Source organism: Onychomys torridus, chromosome X, assembly GCF_903995425.1.
Source record: "Onychomys torridus chromosome X, mOncTor1.1, whole genome shotgun sequence".
NCBI classification, from domain to species: domain Eukaryota; kingdom Metazoa; phylum Chordata; class Mammalia; order Rodentia; family Cricetidae; genus Onychomys; species Onychomys torridus.
In genome coordinates, this window is record NC_050466.1 from 56,510,021 (window position 1) to 56,530,793 (window position 20,773).

General features: G+C 39.4%; 1 protein-coding gene across 9 annotated transcripts in view; it reads left to right on the top strand.

The window, feature by feature from the left end:
• The window catches only part of Frmpd4 (FERM and PDZ domain containing 4), a 914,754-nt gene that overhangs the window by 773,684 nt on the left and 120,297 nt on the right, over positions 1-20,773 (top strand). For all 9 annotated transcript variants that reach the window (XM_036174309.1, XM_036174310.1, XM_036174315.1 and 6 more), the window contains exons 3-4: positions 5,710-5,870; positions 11,509-11,611. In XM_036174309.1, the coding sequence (XP_036030202.1) occupies positions 5,710-5,870; positions 11,509-11,611 (264 nt within the window). The remainder of the gene's footprint in view (positions 1-5,709; positions 5,871-11,508; positions 11,612-20,773) is intronic.

Genomic DNA, 20,773 nt, shown 5'->3' on the forward strand with positions numbered 1-20,773 from the left:
TGGTTCTCCCTTCTAGAATCTCCCATCTCAGCACATTTTCAACAAAAGGATCTTGCTGATTCTAATGGGTTTATCAAGTCCAAGAAAAGACTATAGGTTTCTTCCAGTGTGCTTTCTTCCAGTCAATGCAATTTTTTGTGATTCTTTTATTGTTGCTGAGGAGTAAAAGCTCCAAGAATTCAAGAAACCTCCTTTCCTTTTGTCACGGGAAATCAAGTAGCAAGAGTCCTACTGTTCCTTTAGAAATGAAATCCCCAAGAAATAGCAAGATTGTTGAGTTAATCCTGATGAGCCCATTTTCCACCTCAATTATTAGCCTCTATTTTTTCAGGTCATAGATTCCTGACTTATCTGTATGTGTTTGCTGGAGGACATTGGGGCAGGAATGAAGATTTATGTAGCACATTACTTGTATTCTTCTAGTCTCAGCATTAGAATTTACTGAAGCATCTTCAAGAGGTGAAAAGATGTGGCTTTTTAGTGCCTTATAAAAACTCTCAACCATCCTCACCAAAAAAAAAAAAAAAAAAAAAAAAAAAAAATCTTGCAAGTTCAGGTTCCATGGTTCCATCAATTTTAACTGACTAACTACAAAGATCAGATTGGCATTTCATGGTATGGGGATACTTTAGTGCAGATATGCCTACTAAAAAAGAAAAACATAACTTTTAGATCATTAAAATCTAAAAATATAACCTAATAAGTAAGAAAATGGTAATCTATCAGAAGTTTTTCCTCAACATACAAGCAAAACAAAGAGGATCAAAAATCTTTAATGAATACAAAATGCTAAAACTAGCAGCAAACAGTAAATATGCATTTGATTGAGTCTATAAACTGTTTAGGTGGGAGCAGTACTGGAGCAATATGGCCCCACATGAGACTGCTGTCACAGAGGAAAACTGTCTAAGAAATGGAGGTTCCCACCTGCCTCAGCTCTCATTCAGAACAGAAATAAGCACTTCCCATGACTCCTATCACTCCAGCTCAGTCCCCATCCTTGTAGTCCATGGTTCTTGGTGGCCAAGAAACACAGGCAAGGAATGCTTACTGTTCACTCTATCTTATTTTATTCTTCTATGTCTTTAGTATAGTATTGCCTTGGGTATCTCAAATCCTATTTATACCCATTTTGTCATGGAATTTGATCTAAATCATCTAATTGAGAACCTTGGAGTTTGCCTGGGATTGATGAGGCATTTCACTCAGAGTTGGGCTGCAAATGTTTGAAATGGTAAGTCAGTCTCTTAGCTAGAGTTTTTATTACTATGATAAAATACTGTGACCAAAATCAACTTGAGGAGGAAAGGGTTTGTTTCATCTTAGCCCCAGATCACACTCCATCACTGAGAAAAGTGTGAGAAGTTAAAGTAGGACATAAATCCAGAGGTAGAAACTGATGGAGAGACCATGGAGGAGAGCTGATTCCTGGCTTGCTCCTCTTGGCTTGCATAGACTGCTTTCCATAGCACCCAGGACCACTGGCCAAGGAATGACACTGCTCACATTAAGATGGACCCTGTCACATCAATGAAGAAGATACACCACAGGGTTGCCCACAGACCAATTTGGTGTGGGCATTTCCTCAGTTGAGGTTCTCTCTTCCAAAATGACTCTAACTTGTATCAAGTTAATATAAAACTATTCAGCAAGTTGGTTTTCAGATTTTACAATGAAATGCTTTCATCATGTAAGAAATTCATTCTCTTCTATTCATTGGTCTTCAGAGATAAGAATAAAAGCTATTGTTTTCTGAGCACTTACTATGTGCCTAACATTGTGTAAGTGCTTTTTGTGTCTTGTTTGCTTTCCACAGCTCTTTAATGAGATTGTTAAAATTACTGTCATCAGTTTCCAAATGATGCATGAAGTAAAGAACCAGGTAACACTGCTAGGCCTCTGTGGGATTAGAACCCAAAGCTATGTCATCTGGTTTCAAAGTATTACTACAGACAATCATGCTGGTTTTCATGTCCACCTTAGACACAAGCACCTATTCCCTAAGCAAACAGGAAGGAGGCATGTTTCCAATATAGCTTATCAGGACATGTACACATGGTCCATTCTTGTGGCAAGAAAGTCTATGCAGGAGAAAGGTTCCAGAGTGAGAGGCTGACCCTTTCTGCATCAGAATGGCTTCCAACAGTATGAAAAGCCCTACAATTTCTGCCACCTCTGTCACTCTTCCCCCAGTGTGAGCCATCATTATATGTCAAAAGGGATGCCATCATCCCTGGGTTCTCTTTTCTCATGTACTAACCTTTCTGTTGTCAACACAGTAGCTGAGTACATTGCTGACATTCAAACTTTCCATTAGCTCCCTGGTTTAGTCAGAACAAAAGACCAAGTAGCAGCATGAGCCTGTGCAATCTCTAAGGATTGCTACCATCATTCTTCTACTACCCCATCACTGCTCCAAATCCCCAGTCTACCTCTCACTTGTCTCTACATGTTGCCAGGCATGATGCCTTCCCATGAAGCACGTTGTACCTCGAGATAGTTGCACTTCACGGTCCCTATGTCCTGAGTACACCTCATCCAGATGTTAGCCTGGCCCCTGATAGAACATTTTGCAGCATCCTCATTCAAAAGCTGTCTGCCTACCCTCCCTGTGTTGATTCTCTCTTTGGCATTAACCATAACCTGGTATGAATATTTTATTTTGATCTGTTTTCTTTCCTTTTGTATTTCCAGACTGGAGAACCCAGTGGGTATTTAATAAATTGACTAAATGAATAAATGAGAGTATTGTGGAGTTGTCTTGAAGAATTAAGCAAACTAACATATGGAAAGCATTTAGAACAAGCAATGCTTAGTATGAATTTTTTGTTTTGTTTTGTTTTGGTTTGGTTTTCGAGACAGAGTTCTCTGTGTAGCTTTGTGCCTGTCCTGGATCTCGCTCTGTAGACCAGGCTGGCCTCGAACTCACAGAGATCCACCTGGCTCTGCCTCCAAGTGCTGGGATTAAAGGTGTGCACAACCACCACCCAGCTTAAAATTTTTTTTTGGGGGGGGGGTAGTATGAAATTTATGTTCAATAACTGTCATGTTATTAAATTATGATGTAAGAGTTGTTGAATGAATTGAAACTTTAAATACTATTACTTTGTTGTTTCCTTAGAAGACGCTAATCAAGCCACAGATGTTTAAAATATTCCAATTTAATTGCCAGTGTATACTACAAGAGATGCCAGCCAAATCATTTGTGTCTTCTTTTCCTGGTGACTAGATCACACACTGTCATGGCCCCTTTCCTGTATTCAAGCTGTTTTCCTGTCAGTGCTTTTGAAAAAAGACTGTGAAGAGGGTCAAACAGCTTCCATCACAGAAAGGTCTTCAAGTGTTAAATCAGGAAATAGATGGGCCTTAGTACAAAGCATATAACACATTTATCCATTCTGTTTCTCCTAGTATTCCATGTCTCAAGCTGTGCTGCTTAAAGGGGATTTTAAAACTGTGTTTTCCTAGCACAGATATATGTTTAATGGGCAGATCCCAGAGGGTTTCTGTTGATCTTCCCCAATTCTTATTAATTGTACCAAAGAACAACGTACTTCCTCCTTCCCTGTCTTTCTTTATTCCATTTGGACAGTATGTTATCCAGATGGCATATAGAACAGCAGCATCCAAGGTATTTTAAAATGATATTCTCTTATATATTAAAGAAAAATATTTTAAGGTGAATTGAGGACTGGAGAGATGACTCAGAGGATAAAAGTACTTGCTGCCAAGCATGATGACCTGAGTTTGATCCTCAGGACACACATGGCAGATGGAGAGAACCAACTCTTGCAAGTTGTCTTCTGACCTACACATGTACATTATGGTGCACACACACACACACACACACACACACACACACAGAGAGAGAGAGAGAGAGAGAGAGAGAGAGAGAGAGAGAGAGAGAGAGAGAATAATTAAATAAATGTAAAATAAATTTGAGTTAAATAAATTCCGTTAAGTCATCTGAGCTAGCATTTCTTGAAGGAGATTGCTGGTGTTCAGCAAACAACTCTTCCTTAAAAGTAAGCTGCCTTGGACAATTGCCATGCATGAAGACTTCACTAGGAGTTGGTCCTTGACAAGATTCTCTGGCCTATCGGCCATGGAGCCTTGAGTGATGATATTTCATGATTTTGGTCTTAAGTTCCTTGTCGACAAATGTGATGTCAATGACTGCTCTGTTCCCCAATCCTGTGGCAAGAATCTGAGCCAAAAGCATTTTGAGGGTTTTTGTTTGTTTGTTTGTTTTGTTTTTTGTTTTTTGTTGTTTGTTTGTTTGTTTGTTTGTTTGTTTTGAGACAGGGTTTCTATGTGTAGCTCTGGCTGACCTGGACCTCACTCTACATCAAGCTGTCCTCAAACTTAAGAGATCTGTCTGCTTCTACCTACTGACTGCTGGGATTAAAGGCGTGAGCCACCACCGCCTGGCTGCATTTTGAATTTTTAAGTGTTACTGATTATTGACAGTTTCATACATTTATATAATGAATTTTAGTCCTTTTCATCTCCTATTCTCTCTCTCATGCCCCCTCCTGCTCCTGCCAGAACCAGTTTTTCTTAAGTCCCCTTCTACTTTCATGTCTTCTTTCTGCATGATCTCTGAGTTTAGTTAGAGTTTCTTGCCCATGTGTGAGTAGAAGGCTATTTATTGGAACAATAACAATTCATCAGGGGCTGCACCACTGAAATGTTATAGAATAATCAATTTTGAATTGTTGCTTACACTTCATAAATGGAGGTATTAATGAGAAAGTCCATTTGAATCATTCAAATCCTTTTCCTTAAAGTAAATGCCAAGATCTAAATTAACAGGTTTTTTGTTTGTTTGTTTGTTTGGTTTTTTTTTTGGAAAGGAGAATGTATTTGGTACCAGGATAGCCCATCACCACTAAAATTATCCATATTATTTTAATTTTGCTAGGTTCAAGTGTCCTATATATTGTCTGTCATTGTCTGTCAACTAAATGTTACTTTATGAGACTGTAGATCAGCATTTCATCTATAACTTGATGGTGTTGTACAAAGAAGTAACTTTGCCCCTGCTTATTAATTCAATTATTGACCTTTTGTGGGTCAGACACAGTTCTAGGTCCTTAAATAAAACAGTAAATATAATTAAGTTCATAAGACTAGGGCTGTAGTTCAATGATAGAACCTTTATCTAACATGCATGAGGCCCTGAGTTTCACCCCCAGCTCTACACACACAATGACTAAGTATTTTGTCCTTAGAGACTGTACATTTTGTTGTGGAGAGGAAAGCAGTAAAAATCATCATAAAAAATAAATGCTTTTGTAGTGCGTTTGTATGTAAGTAGTGCCATGGTAGAGGGAGAAAATTTAAAAATGTAAACTGGTTTGGTGACATGGGGAACTAGAAGAACCGTATTGAAATACTATTCCAAGGTAGTCTTTTCTTAGATGATGATATGTGAAGAGAAGTTTGACAGAGGCAGAAGTGAGACCTGAGTATATTTGCAGGAGAAGCATTCCACATTGGATGAGTGATCCATACAAAGCCCTAACATGGGCATCACAGAGTTCCCAAAGAACAATATACAGACCATGAAAGATGACCTTGAGTCTCTAGGTCTTTCCCACTTTCTACCAGAGACAATAGGTTTCAAACTAGAAAGCATGTGGTTTCAAGGCCAGTGCCCAACCCCCACCTTGACATCTCTTTTCTCTTGTCTTTTTTTTTCTACAGTCACATGACACAGGCAATCCCATTTGATGACCCTCGGTTTGACAGCTGCCAAATCATCCCTCCGGCTCCACGGAAGGTGGAGATGAGGAGAGACCCTGTGCTGGGCTTTGGGTTCGTGGCAGGGAGTGAAAAGCCTGTAGTTGTTCGCTCTGTGACACCAGGTAAGGATCAAAACCTTCTCTGGTCTTCCAACAGGCTACCTGCTACACCTGGTTAGAACAGCTTCTGTACAGTAATGTGAGTGCTCGGGCTGTGAAGAGTAAGTAACGCTTTCCCATACCCAGACAGAATGCCAACTGTAACATGAATTGTTAGAAGGTCTTATTAATGAAAAAAAAACCCAGAGCCAGATATTGGGGTGAATGCTGAAAGATCAGAGAAACAGAACAAGCCACAGCCAACCTCACCTTGCCAATTCCTCAGCTGATCTTTTTTCCTCAGACTGAAAGGATCTGAGTCCTCATCCGAATGGATCTCAGCTGTACTGCTGCTAAAAAGCCTAAAAGTTTAAAAGCTTCTATTTCCTGGTCCTCATGCCTTAATATACCTTTATGCTTCCTGCCATAACTTCCTGGGATTAAAGGAATGTGTCTTTCCCATGCAAGGCATAAGATCTCAAGTACTGGGATTAAAGGTGTGTGTCACCATGCCTGGTTGTTTCCAATGCAGCTTTGAACTCACAGTGATCCAGATGGATCTCTGCCTCCAGAAGGCTAGGATTAAAGGTGTGTGTGCCACCATTTTCTTTCTCTGTCTATCTAATGGCTGTTCTGTTCTTTGACCCTAGATAAGTTTATTAGGTGGCACAATATATTGGGGGACACAGTATCAGCACAGCCAACAAAGGACAGTAATGTGTCATCAAAATGGGCTTTATTTTTCATATTTATGTATGTGGTTTTTATGTGTGCATTGGAGTAATTTTGGAGACATAGCTTTGCTGTATTTCCCTGTATTCTAACTGTAACCCAGCCTAGCCCAAAGCTCATGGCAGTCTTCCTGCCTCAGCCACACAAATGCTAGTATTACAGACCTACATCCCATGCCTGATTTCAAAGGATATTTTAAACTGCCAAATTCATCATATCCTTTGAGTCAGGGAAAACATTGATATATCATTGTTAGTCATGATACAACTTCTGAATATAGAACTGCAAATAATGTTAGTTGGGTTCTGTATTGTATGTAAGTACCTGATGGAAAACACAGTGTGGTATTCAAGTTATAGTATTATTTGGTCATGGGACAGTTGAATTATTTTATATGTATACACATCCTTTCCTTCTCACTATAGGTAGGCAATTTTCCTGCCCCATTATTGTTGGCATGGACCAAGTAAATGACTTTTGCCACTGACACATTGGTCAATATGATCAAAGCAGAAGGTTGGGGTGCATGTGTATTGTTAAACTCTGCCATGGCCATAAGAAGGAATGTTTTTGCATAGAGGCTGCTACTCCTTCAGCCTCAACTCTGGAATAAACTCCTGGGGTAGCATCCAACTAGCCTGAAGCCTGAAGCTCAGTCTAACCCAGTCTGTAACTTGAAGCAGATATACTCAGCTAATTCAGGCTTTAATCATCCTAACAATCCAAATATGTGAGAAGAAAAATTATTGGAATGGTCTATTACACAACAGATGCTAGCTGGTATATGTCACATATTTTCAATTCTATAATATGACAATAGACTATATACATAAAATATATTATATATAATAGACAATAGACAGCTAAACTACCTCAATTATTCATATGAGGATATACAGGCCCACTATCAACACAGTAGGCTGAATTTGTATTTTCAAAAACATTCACTTTTGGTTATTTATTTATTATGTACATTTATGTCTTTACTATAATGAACATGGACCTGTCTTTAGACAAAAGACACCTTTTTCCTGTCATTGCTCTGAACATCTTACAGATTAGTAACAGAGCACAATAGTAAAGTCCTCACATAATAAGATGATTCTGGAGGCTAGGTAAATGTCTTTGTGAGTAAAGTATATGCTGCACAAGCAAGAGAAACTGAGCTCAGATACCCAGTAGCCATTTAAAATTTTGAATGTAAATCAAAGCACAGTGGCACACATTGTAACTCTAGCTCTAGGGTAGGAGTGGAGTAGACCCCAAGGGCTTATTGGCCAGCTAGAGGATATCCAGGTTCAGTGAATGACCCTGTCTCGAAGACTTAGGTGGGCAATGATGGAAGAAGACAATAGGTATCAACTTCTGGCTTCCATATGTACGCAAACACATACACATGCACACATACCTACAATACACATACATGTACCATAAACATTCACACAAAACTTAGAAGTGTTATTTAGGAAAGATCATAGATTCTGCCATTATACTATCCAAATCTGAGTTCTGTCTCTGGCCCTTATTAGGATATTTGTAATATCCACATGCAGCCCTTGCATTTAAGTTGGATGTAGCTTTTCTATGTTATCCATATTATGGAGATTTTTCATAGCATCTAACTTAGAAAGCTGTGGGAGGTACATAGAGATGTGTCCACAATTTCTGGATATTATTATTATTGAATTCTCAAGTGTTTGGCCTTTTAGTCAGGCAACAATGGGAAACAGAAGTTGACTAGTGAGGTGATAGAGATTTTTTTAGTTAATTAAATTTTTAATTTTTCATTATTTTGACATAACCTGCCTGAGACAATCACTACAAATACAACTGAGCACCTTATACTGGGGCTAAGAAGAGTATTTTCATTCCAAGCTATCCAACCACATAGTTCCTTACTCTGTCTTCATAACTTCGTAATTTAATGGATGTGAATTGTATTTTAGGACTCTGTGAATGCTGTGAAATCATTGAGGATTGTCCTTTCCAAATTTGGGTGCTTCTTCTTATATTTTACAATATAGACCCATGTACTCATGAACATACACACAGACATGCATACAGATACACAAATGTGGACAGACACACACACACACACACACACACACACACAGAGAGAGAGAGAGAGAGAGAGAGAGAGAGAGAGAGAGAGAGAGAGAGAGAGAGGTACTATAGAAAAGAAAGGTAAAAGGACTCCTGAACTCATATTCCCATAGATGAGGAGTACCTACAGCACAGACAGAATTCTGTACTTGCACAAGCAGACATTGTCAGCATCTGAGTCTTCCCACCTTCTTCCTTTTATGTGTCCTGAACTCTTCTTAGCTTCAGAGACACTATAACATTTAATGTCAAACCTTTTTGAGGAGAGTAAAAAAGAAGTGAAAACAGGTCAAAGAGTCCTTCTCCTGGTTATTTTTGTAAGTGAAAATGTTGGTCAAATAAACTATCATAAAAATGACCCTACTCAAGTCCCAGGTGATCTCAGCGATGTGACCAGATTTTCTATAGGACACAAGCCGGTCATCAAAGGACATGATACAATTCTCTGAAGAAGGTGATTATTTCATATTTTGGAAGGATTTTTGTTGCCTCTTCCAGAATTCTTGATTCAAGTTGTTTAATTAACTAAGAACATTCCCATTTCATCTAAAGCATAAACCATGCCAGTACTATCAGAACTCAAGGGACTGATTTAGGAGGATAACTGTAAATTCAGGGCCATTCTGGGCTGCATAATGTGTTCCAGGCCAGTTTGGGCTATGGAGCAAGACCTGATCTCATCAATAAGTGAAACTCAAGACTATGTTCAATTGGTGTTCTCACCTGAACAATTCATATCCACCCTTCAAACTGCTTCTCTGACATTGTTTCTGTGTTTAACCAGCATTTGATTTGTCACCATTTGCTTGACTGAATGGGTGCGGCTGTTTGCACATAGTCTCACAGTTGGAATAGGTTTCTCAAGTGCTCTTTCTGAACTCCTTGTGTGGAAACACTGATTCTCAGTTCTCAGATCTACAAAATGAATGTTTCTTATCACTTATATGGGTGCTTGTTACCGTTCCCTTTTCTCTAACTCCCCAGAAAGTTAAATTAATGGCACGGATCAAGTGACACATGTACCAAGTGTCTCAGTGACTGGAGAATAACCAAATGACTTTCAGTTTCTTGTTCTTGTCATGAAACATTCATTTTGATTGTTAAACAAAGGAGTAATGAGCTTATTAGAAAGACAGTATTCTGACTACACCTATAGCCCAGTGCTATGTCTCTGGAAATGTGGTGAAATTCATATAATACCAGATAGCCACATGTCAACATTTTGGAAGTAACTATACTCAGGTGTACATGTGAGAATAATTCAAATAGTTGAATAATATGAGTAATTGTTTAGGTTTTTTTAAAAAAAAACAAAAAGCTGTGTATGTCACACAGATGTTACTTTAAGTCTTGCTTTGTGAGAACAAGTTCAAAAGGGAAGTTAGCCACTCTGAACTTGGATACATCCTGATATAATTGTACCTTCAGGCCCCTTCTTTTACTGCTGAACTTAGTTCTCTCATTTTGTGCTGGGAATCATAGTAATATTCAGTGATGTTACCAAGTATTATGCTCATAGCCCATAAGTGTCCAAGAAACATTAGTTTCCTATTCCCTCCTTGGGAATTCAACTGAAAAAGTGAAACACCCTCTGCTATCCATGACTGGCTGTTGTGTTGGGTCTGGCTGTTGTGTTGATCATAAACAATTTGGCCAAATGTCAACAGCAGACAATGACACTAACCATGATGGGTCAGGGCCTGTAAGCATAGGCACATCCAATCACACTTAAAGTCACAAATTTGACCAACCACACCCATCTAATAGCTGGCATAGGGATAAATTCATTTTTAAAAACTTAATCACACCTAGCTTGGCTTCCTTCATTTATTTTATTTTATTTATTATTTTATATGTATATATGCTTACCTGAATGTCTGTCTGTTTGCTACCTGTGTGCCTGGTGCCCTTAGAGGAGTCCAGAAGAGAGCATTGGAACTCTTGGGACTAAAATTACAGACAGCTGTAAGCCTCCTCATAGCAGCTAGGAATTGAGCCAATGCGCTGAACCACTGAGCCATCCCCCCAGCCCCATGGGTCCTTCATTTAACCTCATAAGCAATCACTTAGATGTTTATGATGAAACTACTCCAACTTCCAGTCAGCATCAAATCTACAGATGACCCTTGCTTCATTTAACCTGTCCCAACAGTATTTAATGAACAGCCAAGTTTTATAAGAAGTCTTTTCTAACACCCTATGGTTGAGTATGCTGTCTCCATACTTGAGCAAATGCATGCAATTTTGTTTAAACCGAACCATGCCTGGTTTCTTACTATATGTGAGGACATATATTGACTCTCATCCCTTACTTCCTCAAGAATCACACAAATGGCAGCTGGAGAGATGGCTTAGAAGTTAAGAGCACTTGCTGATATTGTAGGAGTCCTGGGTTTGATCCCCAGAACCCACACAGCAGTTCACAGCTATCTATAACTCTAGGGACATCTGATTCCCTTTTCTGGTCTCTGAAAGTACTGCACACCTGTGGTGCACAAACATAAATGTAAACAAAACCCATGCACATAAAATAAAAGAAAGGGGGGAATATGTGGGAAGGACTGATAGTCTAGTATCAGCCTTGCTGTTGAAGTTTTAGAGAACCATGGAGGCCAATCTCCCACTCTCAGATATCAAATCAGATCTCTGGGACAAATCAGAGTGCAACCTGGTCCTCATATAGTCCCACGGAATACCATGGTGTTATTGGGTTTTGCTTTTGCTGAAAGCATCATTTTCTTAAAATGAGCTGTGAAGGAGAGAAGGAAACTCAGATGAGTGGTCAAAGGAATTCTCACTTGTGTGTTTTTCTCTTGTCTGTTTCCAGGTGGCCCCTCAGAAGGCAAGCTGATCCCAGGAGATCAGATTGTAATGATTAATGATGAACCAGTCAGTGCTGCACCAAGAGAGCGGGTCATCGACCTGGTCAGGTAGGTGATATGCTCATTCACCTGTACCTCATTATGCCCTTTCACAAAGGCTGATGCACAGTTCTTTTGCCTTATCTGGTAGAGAAAGAACTTTCTGTGGGCCAAAGCAGGGCAGAATCATGAGCCTACACATTCATGTTATAGAAGCATCAGTAATGCTAACCTCTAATAAAAGAAAGACAGAAAAAAACTAGGTTCAAACTTTTAATGATTCTTATTTCCGTTACTATAGCCAAGGGCTGCATTTACTTTCCTTCCAGAATTACTAACACATCGATTTTTCTGTAATCAGGAATATTAAAATGCAGGAGCTAAATATAGCATAAAGTGAAACAAAAGTATAATTCGGTTAAATATGATTTTATTAGTATAATTGTATTGCAGGTGTCGATTATTATGTGATATTTTAATTGGTCATCAAAAAGCACATTTTATATGACTTTCCAAATCCTGGTCAAGAATCTGCTTTAAAGCACACTAAGTTGTTCTTTCCCAGGGACTGAATGGCAAAAGGAACCTTTAGAATTGGTTCAGGTGAAGCAAAGCCTGTTACATGAACAGATCCATTCATACCGTGGTGTGGAAGAATAAAGAGGTGTGATGGTGTAACATTTGTCTATTATAATTTGGTGATACCAAGCAGGATTAAAGTGGAAGCTACAGCTATCACAACACAGCACTTTAAACTGAGGAAGAGATCTCCTAGCATGCAAATTCATTCAGAACAAAAAGTGCCTCTGCATTTGGGAAAAGTATGAAGTATTTTGAAAATATTTGGAAGAAACCCTTTTTTCCCTCAAACTTTGTTTCTGCTACGCAATGAAGTCATGAATGGTTGTGACTTTGAAGAATTTGGAAATGGGTAAGAAGAGAGAGAAATAGAAAAAGAGGGGGTGGTCATTTTTAGAGTGACCAACCACCTCAGTTCTTATCATGAGCCAAAAAAAAAAGACCATATGCTAAGAAATCTCTGTTAGTCCCCAAATAGTTGGTCATTGCCATGGTCTAGATATTTGTGTCCTCCTCAGATCCAAATTCATATTTTGCAGCCTAATATCTATTGTAATATCTTTGGGAGGTGAGGCCTTTGGGAAAGTGATTAAATTGTAATGGAGAAGCCTTCAGGAATGAGATTAGTACCATTATATGTATAAATGCAAAAACACAACCCTCACCTCAAAGACAATAATAGTTTAGTCTGGAGCCACATAGATACATATCACTAGATCATGGCCCAGGAACACAGATTTACATTACTTTAAATTCCATGCTGCAATGTGGAAGTGATTTCATGAAGATTTTGTAGTAACAGAACAAAGAAAGTCATAAATCAACACAAGTACATTGATGGAAACATCAGAGAAGCAGTTATAACAGAATGGGGAAACCTCTGTTAGAGCCCTCAGATACTATCTGATGACTCTCTTAGCTTTCAGTTGATGGAAGTTAATATTCTGCTAAGTTAATACTTAGATTTTTATTTGTTAGTCACAAAATGTTAGGTCTGACACAGAGGTAGACAAGAAATGGCTATTTAGGAGTTTAAAGATAGACCAAGATAAATTGTTATTTGACTCTGGATCTGTAATTTCCCAACCTCTCCACAGTCATTAAAGTTCTAATCAGCTAATTGGCCTTGCAGAAAGTCCACTGGGGAGGGAGCTTTTTTCTGAGAACTTACCTTCACATATGCCATTATAAAAAATTGTCAGGCTGTTGTTCAAATCTTATATGCTCTTTTAATAAAAAACCCAGAGCCAGATATCAGAGTGAAAGCTGAAAGATCAAAGAAGCAAAGCAGCCAGCCACTAGTTCTTACCTCTGTGAAATCCTTAGCCTCAAGAGAGTGAGTTCCTGTTTCCTCATGCCTTATATACCTTTTTCTGCCCTGCCATATTACTTCCTGGGATTAAAGGCAGGCGTGCTTCCCAAGCAAAGGCATGAGATCTCAAGTGCTGGGATTAAAGGTGTGTGCCACCACTGCCTGGCCACTATGTCTAATCTAGTGGCTGGCTCTGTCCTCTGTTCCTCAGGCAAGTTTATTAGGGCACACAATATATCACGACATCAGAATACTTCTGCCATATGAGAATGCCAAAAGGTGCTGCCTTTGAAGATGAAGTCTTTACCAGGTTATGAATTTACTGTTGCCTTACCAGACTTCTGAGGCTACAGACCCATGAGCAACAAACTTCTATTATTTATAAATTACTCTGTCTAAAATATTTTTCATAGTAGTCTCAAAGGACTACATCATTCTTCATTAGTCTGAACCAAATATAACGACACCTTTCAACCAGATGGATAATTCATACTTGTACTTATAGGGTATCCAGATTTCCAAAAAACATTCTTCCATGGGAACAGACACTGAAACTTGTGTCACATTCAACCTGCATCAGGAATAAGGCCTGACCTGGGAATAAATCATTCAAATCTTTCTGTGGATCAGAAAGGCACAACTATGGAAAGACTATTTTTTGAGCCTCTAGGTTGAGGCTATTTCAGATAGTTTATATCTTGGGATGCATGTGGGTGCCATCACAGACATGCCTCATCCAACTGAGCTTTTGTTTTCCTCTGGGTACATACCTGTGTGATTAGTCCTATCGATTCCTGTGCTTGCAGAAGGGTAGAAGATATATCTATGTATGGGTTGGCTGTGACTGCATTGCCAGCTGTAGGACAGAGAGGAGAAAGTGAGATCCTAGCAATCCTACCTGAGGCATTTAGAAAGCTCTTTTTCACCCCCAAGAAAGTTTTTTTCTCATTGTTTAATGCACTATCAAGGAAAAATAGCATAACTGTAAACCCTATCTGACTTATATGTAAAACAGTAAATGAACCAATTAAGAAGACAAGATGGCAGGCAACAGCTCCAAGTCCAAATTCAGACTGCCACATAATTTCACAAAACCTGTGAGATAGCAGTGTGTCTTCTTTCTTTAAAATAAAACATTTTAAGAGGCTGAAATAAAGAAAAGTAAAGAATATTTCATGGCACATAAAAATCATATGAAATTCAAATTTCAGATTCTGTAAATATAGTTTTACTGTAAAAATGGCCACACTCATTCATTTACATATTATCTACGGATGCTTTTTCCCTAGCTGAGATGAACAGACATCATGTGGCACACAAAGCCTAAATTACTTTCTATCAGGCCCTTCACAGAAAAATAGTGCCTGCTCTTATAGGATAGCCTGATTGTATTTCATTTCTTTGGTTAAGCGAAATTTAGACTGAAGCCCTTAATAATATGAGGAGACTTTCTTCCATAATGCAATTGTAATTCCTCTGAGACTCTCACATGCATAATAAGGAGATGGTGTTTTCAGTGCACTGAACTGTGAACCACACATGTCTTCCATGTCTCTGTTATGCTGTGAAAGTTGCTTGGGAAGATTTGTTATTCATGTAATAAACTTGGGACCATAGAGGCTTATAATCTTTTGTATCAGGAGAAATCAAAGCAAAGGGATGACCCATTGGCAGGAAGAGGACTCTGGGGAGATAGCTCAGAAATTTTAAAGCTCTTCCTATGTGAACAGCAAGCCCGAGGATAGGAGTTTTGATTCCTAGAACCTTAGTAAACTTTGGGTTGGCATAGTGGCCCACCTGCAATTCCAAGACTTAGAAGAAGATTACAGGGTTCCCCATAGCAAGCTAGCTAACTAAACGAGCCATATGGGCAAGCTCTAGGTTCAATCAAGAGAACCTTACTAGAAAAATAAGGTAGAGAGTGATCAAGGAAGACTTGGGAATATTATCCTTGGGCCTTCACAAGTATGTGCACACATACACACACACACACACACACACACACACACACACACACACACACATACACACACTACATACACACTCATTCTCACATGCAAAATGACAGGGGAAGGTACTATAAGTGTTTCTTACACACTCAGTGTTTCTAATTGATAGAAGTGTGAGACATATGTTTTAACAAATCATTATTGGTTCTCTTCCCTCTCTTCTTCTCACTGTGAAGTATTTTATTACAGTACTGTAGTTAGAGTTTTCCTGCCTGGCCCACAGTCAGAACAAATCTCTCTCACCCGCCAGTCCCACAGTCACTCAGACCCAACCAAGTAAGCACACAGAGACTTATATTACTTATAAACTGTATGGCCATGGCAGGCTTCTTGTTATCTACTTCTTTTATCTTAAATTAACCCATTTCTATTAATCTATACTTTGCCACGTGGCTCATGGCTTACCAGTACCTTATCTCTTTCTTGTCATGGTGGTGGCTGGCAGCATCTCTCTCCATCACAGCCTCTACTTCCCAGAATTCTCTTCTCTCCTGTCCCGCCTATACTTCCAGCCTGGCCACTGGCCAAACAGCATTTTATTTATACAGAGCAATATCCACAGCACAGTACTTGATCTAGATAACCAATGTGTAATACATCAGAACACATACATTTTACAAACCAAGAAACCATCAAATCCCCATCCATGTTTCCAGCTTCCTCACTTCAAGTAAAAACAAAGTATTGACAAGGACTGAAGTCTCTGTGATGACTAAGATAGTCCTCTTCTTTAAGGTCCTGAAAACCCTCATTTATTAACTTGTTACCATACTATTCCACACATTCTAACTGTACCATGGCTTTTCCAGTAGAGCAGAATTCTAAGACAGGAATCTGAAAAACATTCCCAATTTTCCTGTCCCTCATTTTCCCCAGCCAGCCAGCCTGCCCGCCATTCTTCTGTGTATTTATTGAGCAATTTCAATTCACTGAGACTAGTCTATTTTTCTCCAATCATTGACTTCAGTTGTGTGTTATTAAATCGTCCTTTTTCTGACCATTAACATTATCTGTGGCAGAACCCATAAACACTCATACTTGGGAATGACCAATCTGAAGCTCCAACATTGTCATTTAAACTGCATCTCCTCTTCTTTCTAGAAACCAACCAAACTCAATCTGAGGAATTGAAGAGTAAGGAGTTGGATTGGATTTGCATTTACTAAACCATATCTTCCATTCTTTTTTAAACCATCATATGCATTCTGGTATAGATGGAAATGCATCCCCCAAGATATTTATATATGTTTTTTCACTAGCCCATAGCACCGTTAGTAGATGGAAGAACCATTAGGATGTGGGGTGTCTTTTAGTTACTCTTCTAAACACTGTGACCAAATCCTGAACAAGAAGTGACTTAAAGAAAGGTTTATTTTGACTTATGGATTGAGATGATGTAGTCCATCATGATGAGGGATCTGTGGTGGTGAGAATGGCTTGTAGATGAGAAAGCAAAGCAGAGGTGTGACTGTGGGAGTTCACTTGGATATTTCCTTTTCTCCATTTTATTCATTCCAGGATCCTAACTCATTGGATCAATCCACTCATATTCCAGCTAGCCTCTCTTCTGTCATTTAATTCTCCATGAAAATGCCCTCCCAGACACACCACAAAACTATGTCTCACTAATACTCTAGGCATTCCTTCAAATTTATAACTTAGTAGAAACAATTACATCACTGTATGCATTCCCTTAAATGGACTATTGCTACTTTGTCCTTCTTTACTTGCTTCTCAGCTATTCTGGGGCAAATAGACTCCACTACACTACACACTACCATCACATGTACTACTGTGTTGCCACAAACTCCAATCACAGCTAAAGCTTCTGAAACTATGATCTAAATTATGTATTTCTCCCTCTAAGTTGTCTTTCTTAGATATTTTGATACAGCAATATGAATCTGACAGTCAAAATGTGATAGATAAATAAAATTCCCCTTTACCCCTCTGAAGTCAAGGTCAGGAGGGAAAATAAGAAAATTAACATCTTAATTTCACTACTCCTGGTAGGATCATCTCAGTAAGCTGCGGTGTTCTTCTGACCAATACTTTTATTTATTTATTTTTTTGTAGTTGATATTTCTTATTTTTATTAACACATTTTTTAAAATTTATTATATTTGTGTTTTAATTTTACACATTAGCCATGAGTTCCCCTGTCCTCCCCACTCCCACCCCTGCCCCCACGTTCCCCCCAGCTCCTCCCCTCCAATTCCATCTCCTCCAGGATCAAGGCACCCCTGGGGACTCATTTAAACCTGGTGGATTCAGGTCCAGTCCCCTCCTTCCAGGCTGAGCAAAGTGTCCCTGTGTAAGCCCAAGCTTCCAGAAAGCCAGCTCATGCACTAAGGATAGGTCCGGGTCCCACTACCTGGGTGCCTCCCAAACAGTTCAAGCTATTCAATTGTCTCACTTATCCAGAGGGCCCTGACTGATACTTCTTTCTGCCTTCCCACCGCATTGCCCACAGTCACATACTACCTATGCTATGAAGCTCAGGTATGAAGATTTTAGTGGTAAGAAATAGGGGTACTGGCTGGGTGGTACTGGCATACACCTTTAATCCCAGCATTCAGGAGGCAGAGGTGGGCAGATCTCTGTGAGTTTGAGGTCAGCCTGGTCTACAGAGTGAGATCCAGGACAGGCTCCAAAGCCACACAGAGAAATTCTATCTAAAAAAAAAAAATAGGGTTATTGATGAAGCCATCCTATTTTATGGTGTCATTCTTTAGAGGTCTGAATTCAATGTTCTCTCTGTCTCTGTCTCTCTGTCTCTCTGTCTCTCTCTATCTCTCTCTCTCTCTCTCTCTCTCTCTCTCTTTCTTTCTCTCTCCCAGTTCATCTGAATAAGACTACAAAACTCCTTATTCAAAAAGATAGCAACTTGAGGAGAAAACACAACATCACAGAAGACAACCAAATTTCTGATAGCTCCAAAGTTGTCTCTTCCATTCTTTACCAATTTCTCATAAAAACTGAGGAAGTAGAAGCAGAGATGTTGAGCAGGTGGATGGAAATTATCAGAGTCCATTTTCCCTCTTCTTTGGAACTTGTAGATGTTCCTATTCACTCAATTCTTGTTTTATAATGTAGTATGTGTACCTATTTGCATATATGCCATGGATATGTGAGAGAGCAGTAGTTATAATGTGGAAGGGAGGTTGACCTGAATTACAAGTTCCATGAGAAAAAATACCTTACTCCCTGTACAATGCTTGGCTGATTCAATGTGTTTGATAGTGTATTCAATGGGTTTTTAAAAACACCCTTTGAAAATTACAGACTTATTCCTTGTTCTCCCTTCCTGTTCTTGATCCAGCTGGGAACTCCTGCTCCCCTAAGCTTTCTTTCCCTCGAACATTGCCCTTCAATACTCCCACTGTCGTCCAGGTTGTTCATGTAGATCTCATCCATTTCTCTGTCATTGGGTGATCCTTGGGTCTTTCCTAGAGTCCCATTTTCTAGGCAGCCTCCATGGAGTTGTGTAGCAGTCTAGTCATCTTTGTTTTACATCTAGTATCCTATTATGAGTGAGTCCATACCATGTTTGTCCTTCTGAGTCTGGGTTACCTCACTCAGGATGATCTTTTTCTAGATCCATCCATTTGCCTGCAAATCTCATGATGTCATTGTTTTTCTCTGCTGAGTAGTACTCCATTGTGTATATGTACCATATTTTCTTTATCCATTCTTCAGTTGAAGGGCATCTAGGTTGTTTCCAGGTTCTGGCTATTACAAACAATGCTGATGTGAACATAGCTGAGCAAATGCCCTTGTGGTATGATTGAGCATTCCTTGGGCATATGCCCAAGAGTGCTACAGCTGGGTCTTGGGGGAGATGGATTCCCAATTTTCTAAGGAAGCACCATATTGATTTCCAAAGTGGCTGTAGAAGCTTGCATTCCCACCAACAGTGGAGGAGAGTTCCCCTTGCTCCACATCCTCTCCACCATAAGCTGTCTTCTGTGTTTTTGATCTTAGCCATTCTGACAGGTGTAAGGTGGTATCTCAGAGTTGCTTTTGATTTGCATTTCCCAGATAATTAGGGATGTTGAGCAATTCCTTAAATGTCTTTCAGCCATTTGAACCTCCTCTGTTGAGAATTATGTTTAGTTCTATAGCCCATTTCTTAATTGGACTGTTGGGCATTTTTATGTCAATTTCTTGAGTTCTTTATATATTCTGGATATCAGCCCTCTGTCAGATATGGGGTTGGTGAAGACCTTTTCCCATTCTGTAGGCTGTTGCTTTGTCTTGTTCACCATGTCCTTTGCTCTACAAAAGCTTCTCAGTTTCAACAGGTCCTATTAATTGATTGTTTCTCTCAGTGTCTGTGCTACTGGTGTTATATTTAGAAAGTGATCTCCTGTGCCAATGCATTCAAGACTACTTCCTATTTTGTCTTCTATCAGGTTCAGAGTAACTGGATTTATGTTAAGGTCTTTGATCCTCTTGGACTTAAGTTTTGTGCACAGTGATAGATATGGATCTATTTGCAGCCTTCTCATGCTGACATCCAGTTATGCCAGCACCATTTGTTGAAGATGCTTACTTTTTTCCATTGTATATTTTTGGCTTCTTTGTCAAAAATTATATGTTCATAGGTGTGTGGGTTAATGTTAGTGTCTTCAATTCGATTCCATTGGTCCACATGTCAGTTTTTATGCCAGTACCAAGCTGTTTTTATTACTGTAGCTCTATAGTAGAGCTTGAGGTTGGGGATCGTGATGCCTCCAGAGATTGTTTTATTGTACAGGGTTCTTTTGGCTATCCTGAGTTTTTTGTTTTTCCATATGAAGTTGAGTATTATTTTTCCAGGTCTGTGAAGTATTGTGTTGGTAATTTGATGATAAATGATGACCACATAAGAACAGGAATAGGCAGAGTGCTGAAGAGGTCCCCAGAAATCCACATTGATACATCCTCAGTAGACTGCTGGCAATGGTCGAGAGAAAGCATGATCTGACCTAGTCTGGTGATCAGATGGCCAAACACCCTAACGGTCGTGCTGGAACTCTCATCCAATAACTGATGGAAGTGGATGCAGAGATCCTGGGCCAGGCCCCAGGTGGAGCTCCAGGAGTCCAATTTTTGAGAAAGAGAAGGGAATCTAAGAGTGTGAATTGTTGAGACCAAGATTGGAAAAGCACAGGGACAAATAGCCAAATGAATGGAAGCACATGAATTATGAACCAAAGGCTGTGGAGCTCCCAGCTGGATCAGGCCCTCTGGATAAGTGAGACAATTGAATAGCTTGAACTTTTTGGGAGGCATCCAGGCTGTGGGACCCGTCCTTAGTGCATGAGCTGGCTGTTTGGAACCTTGGGC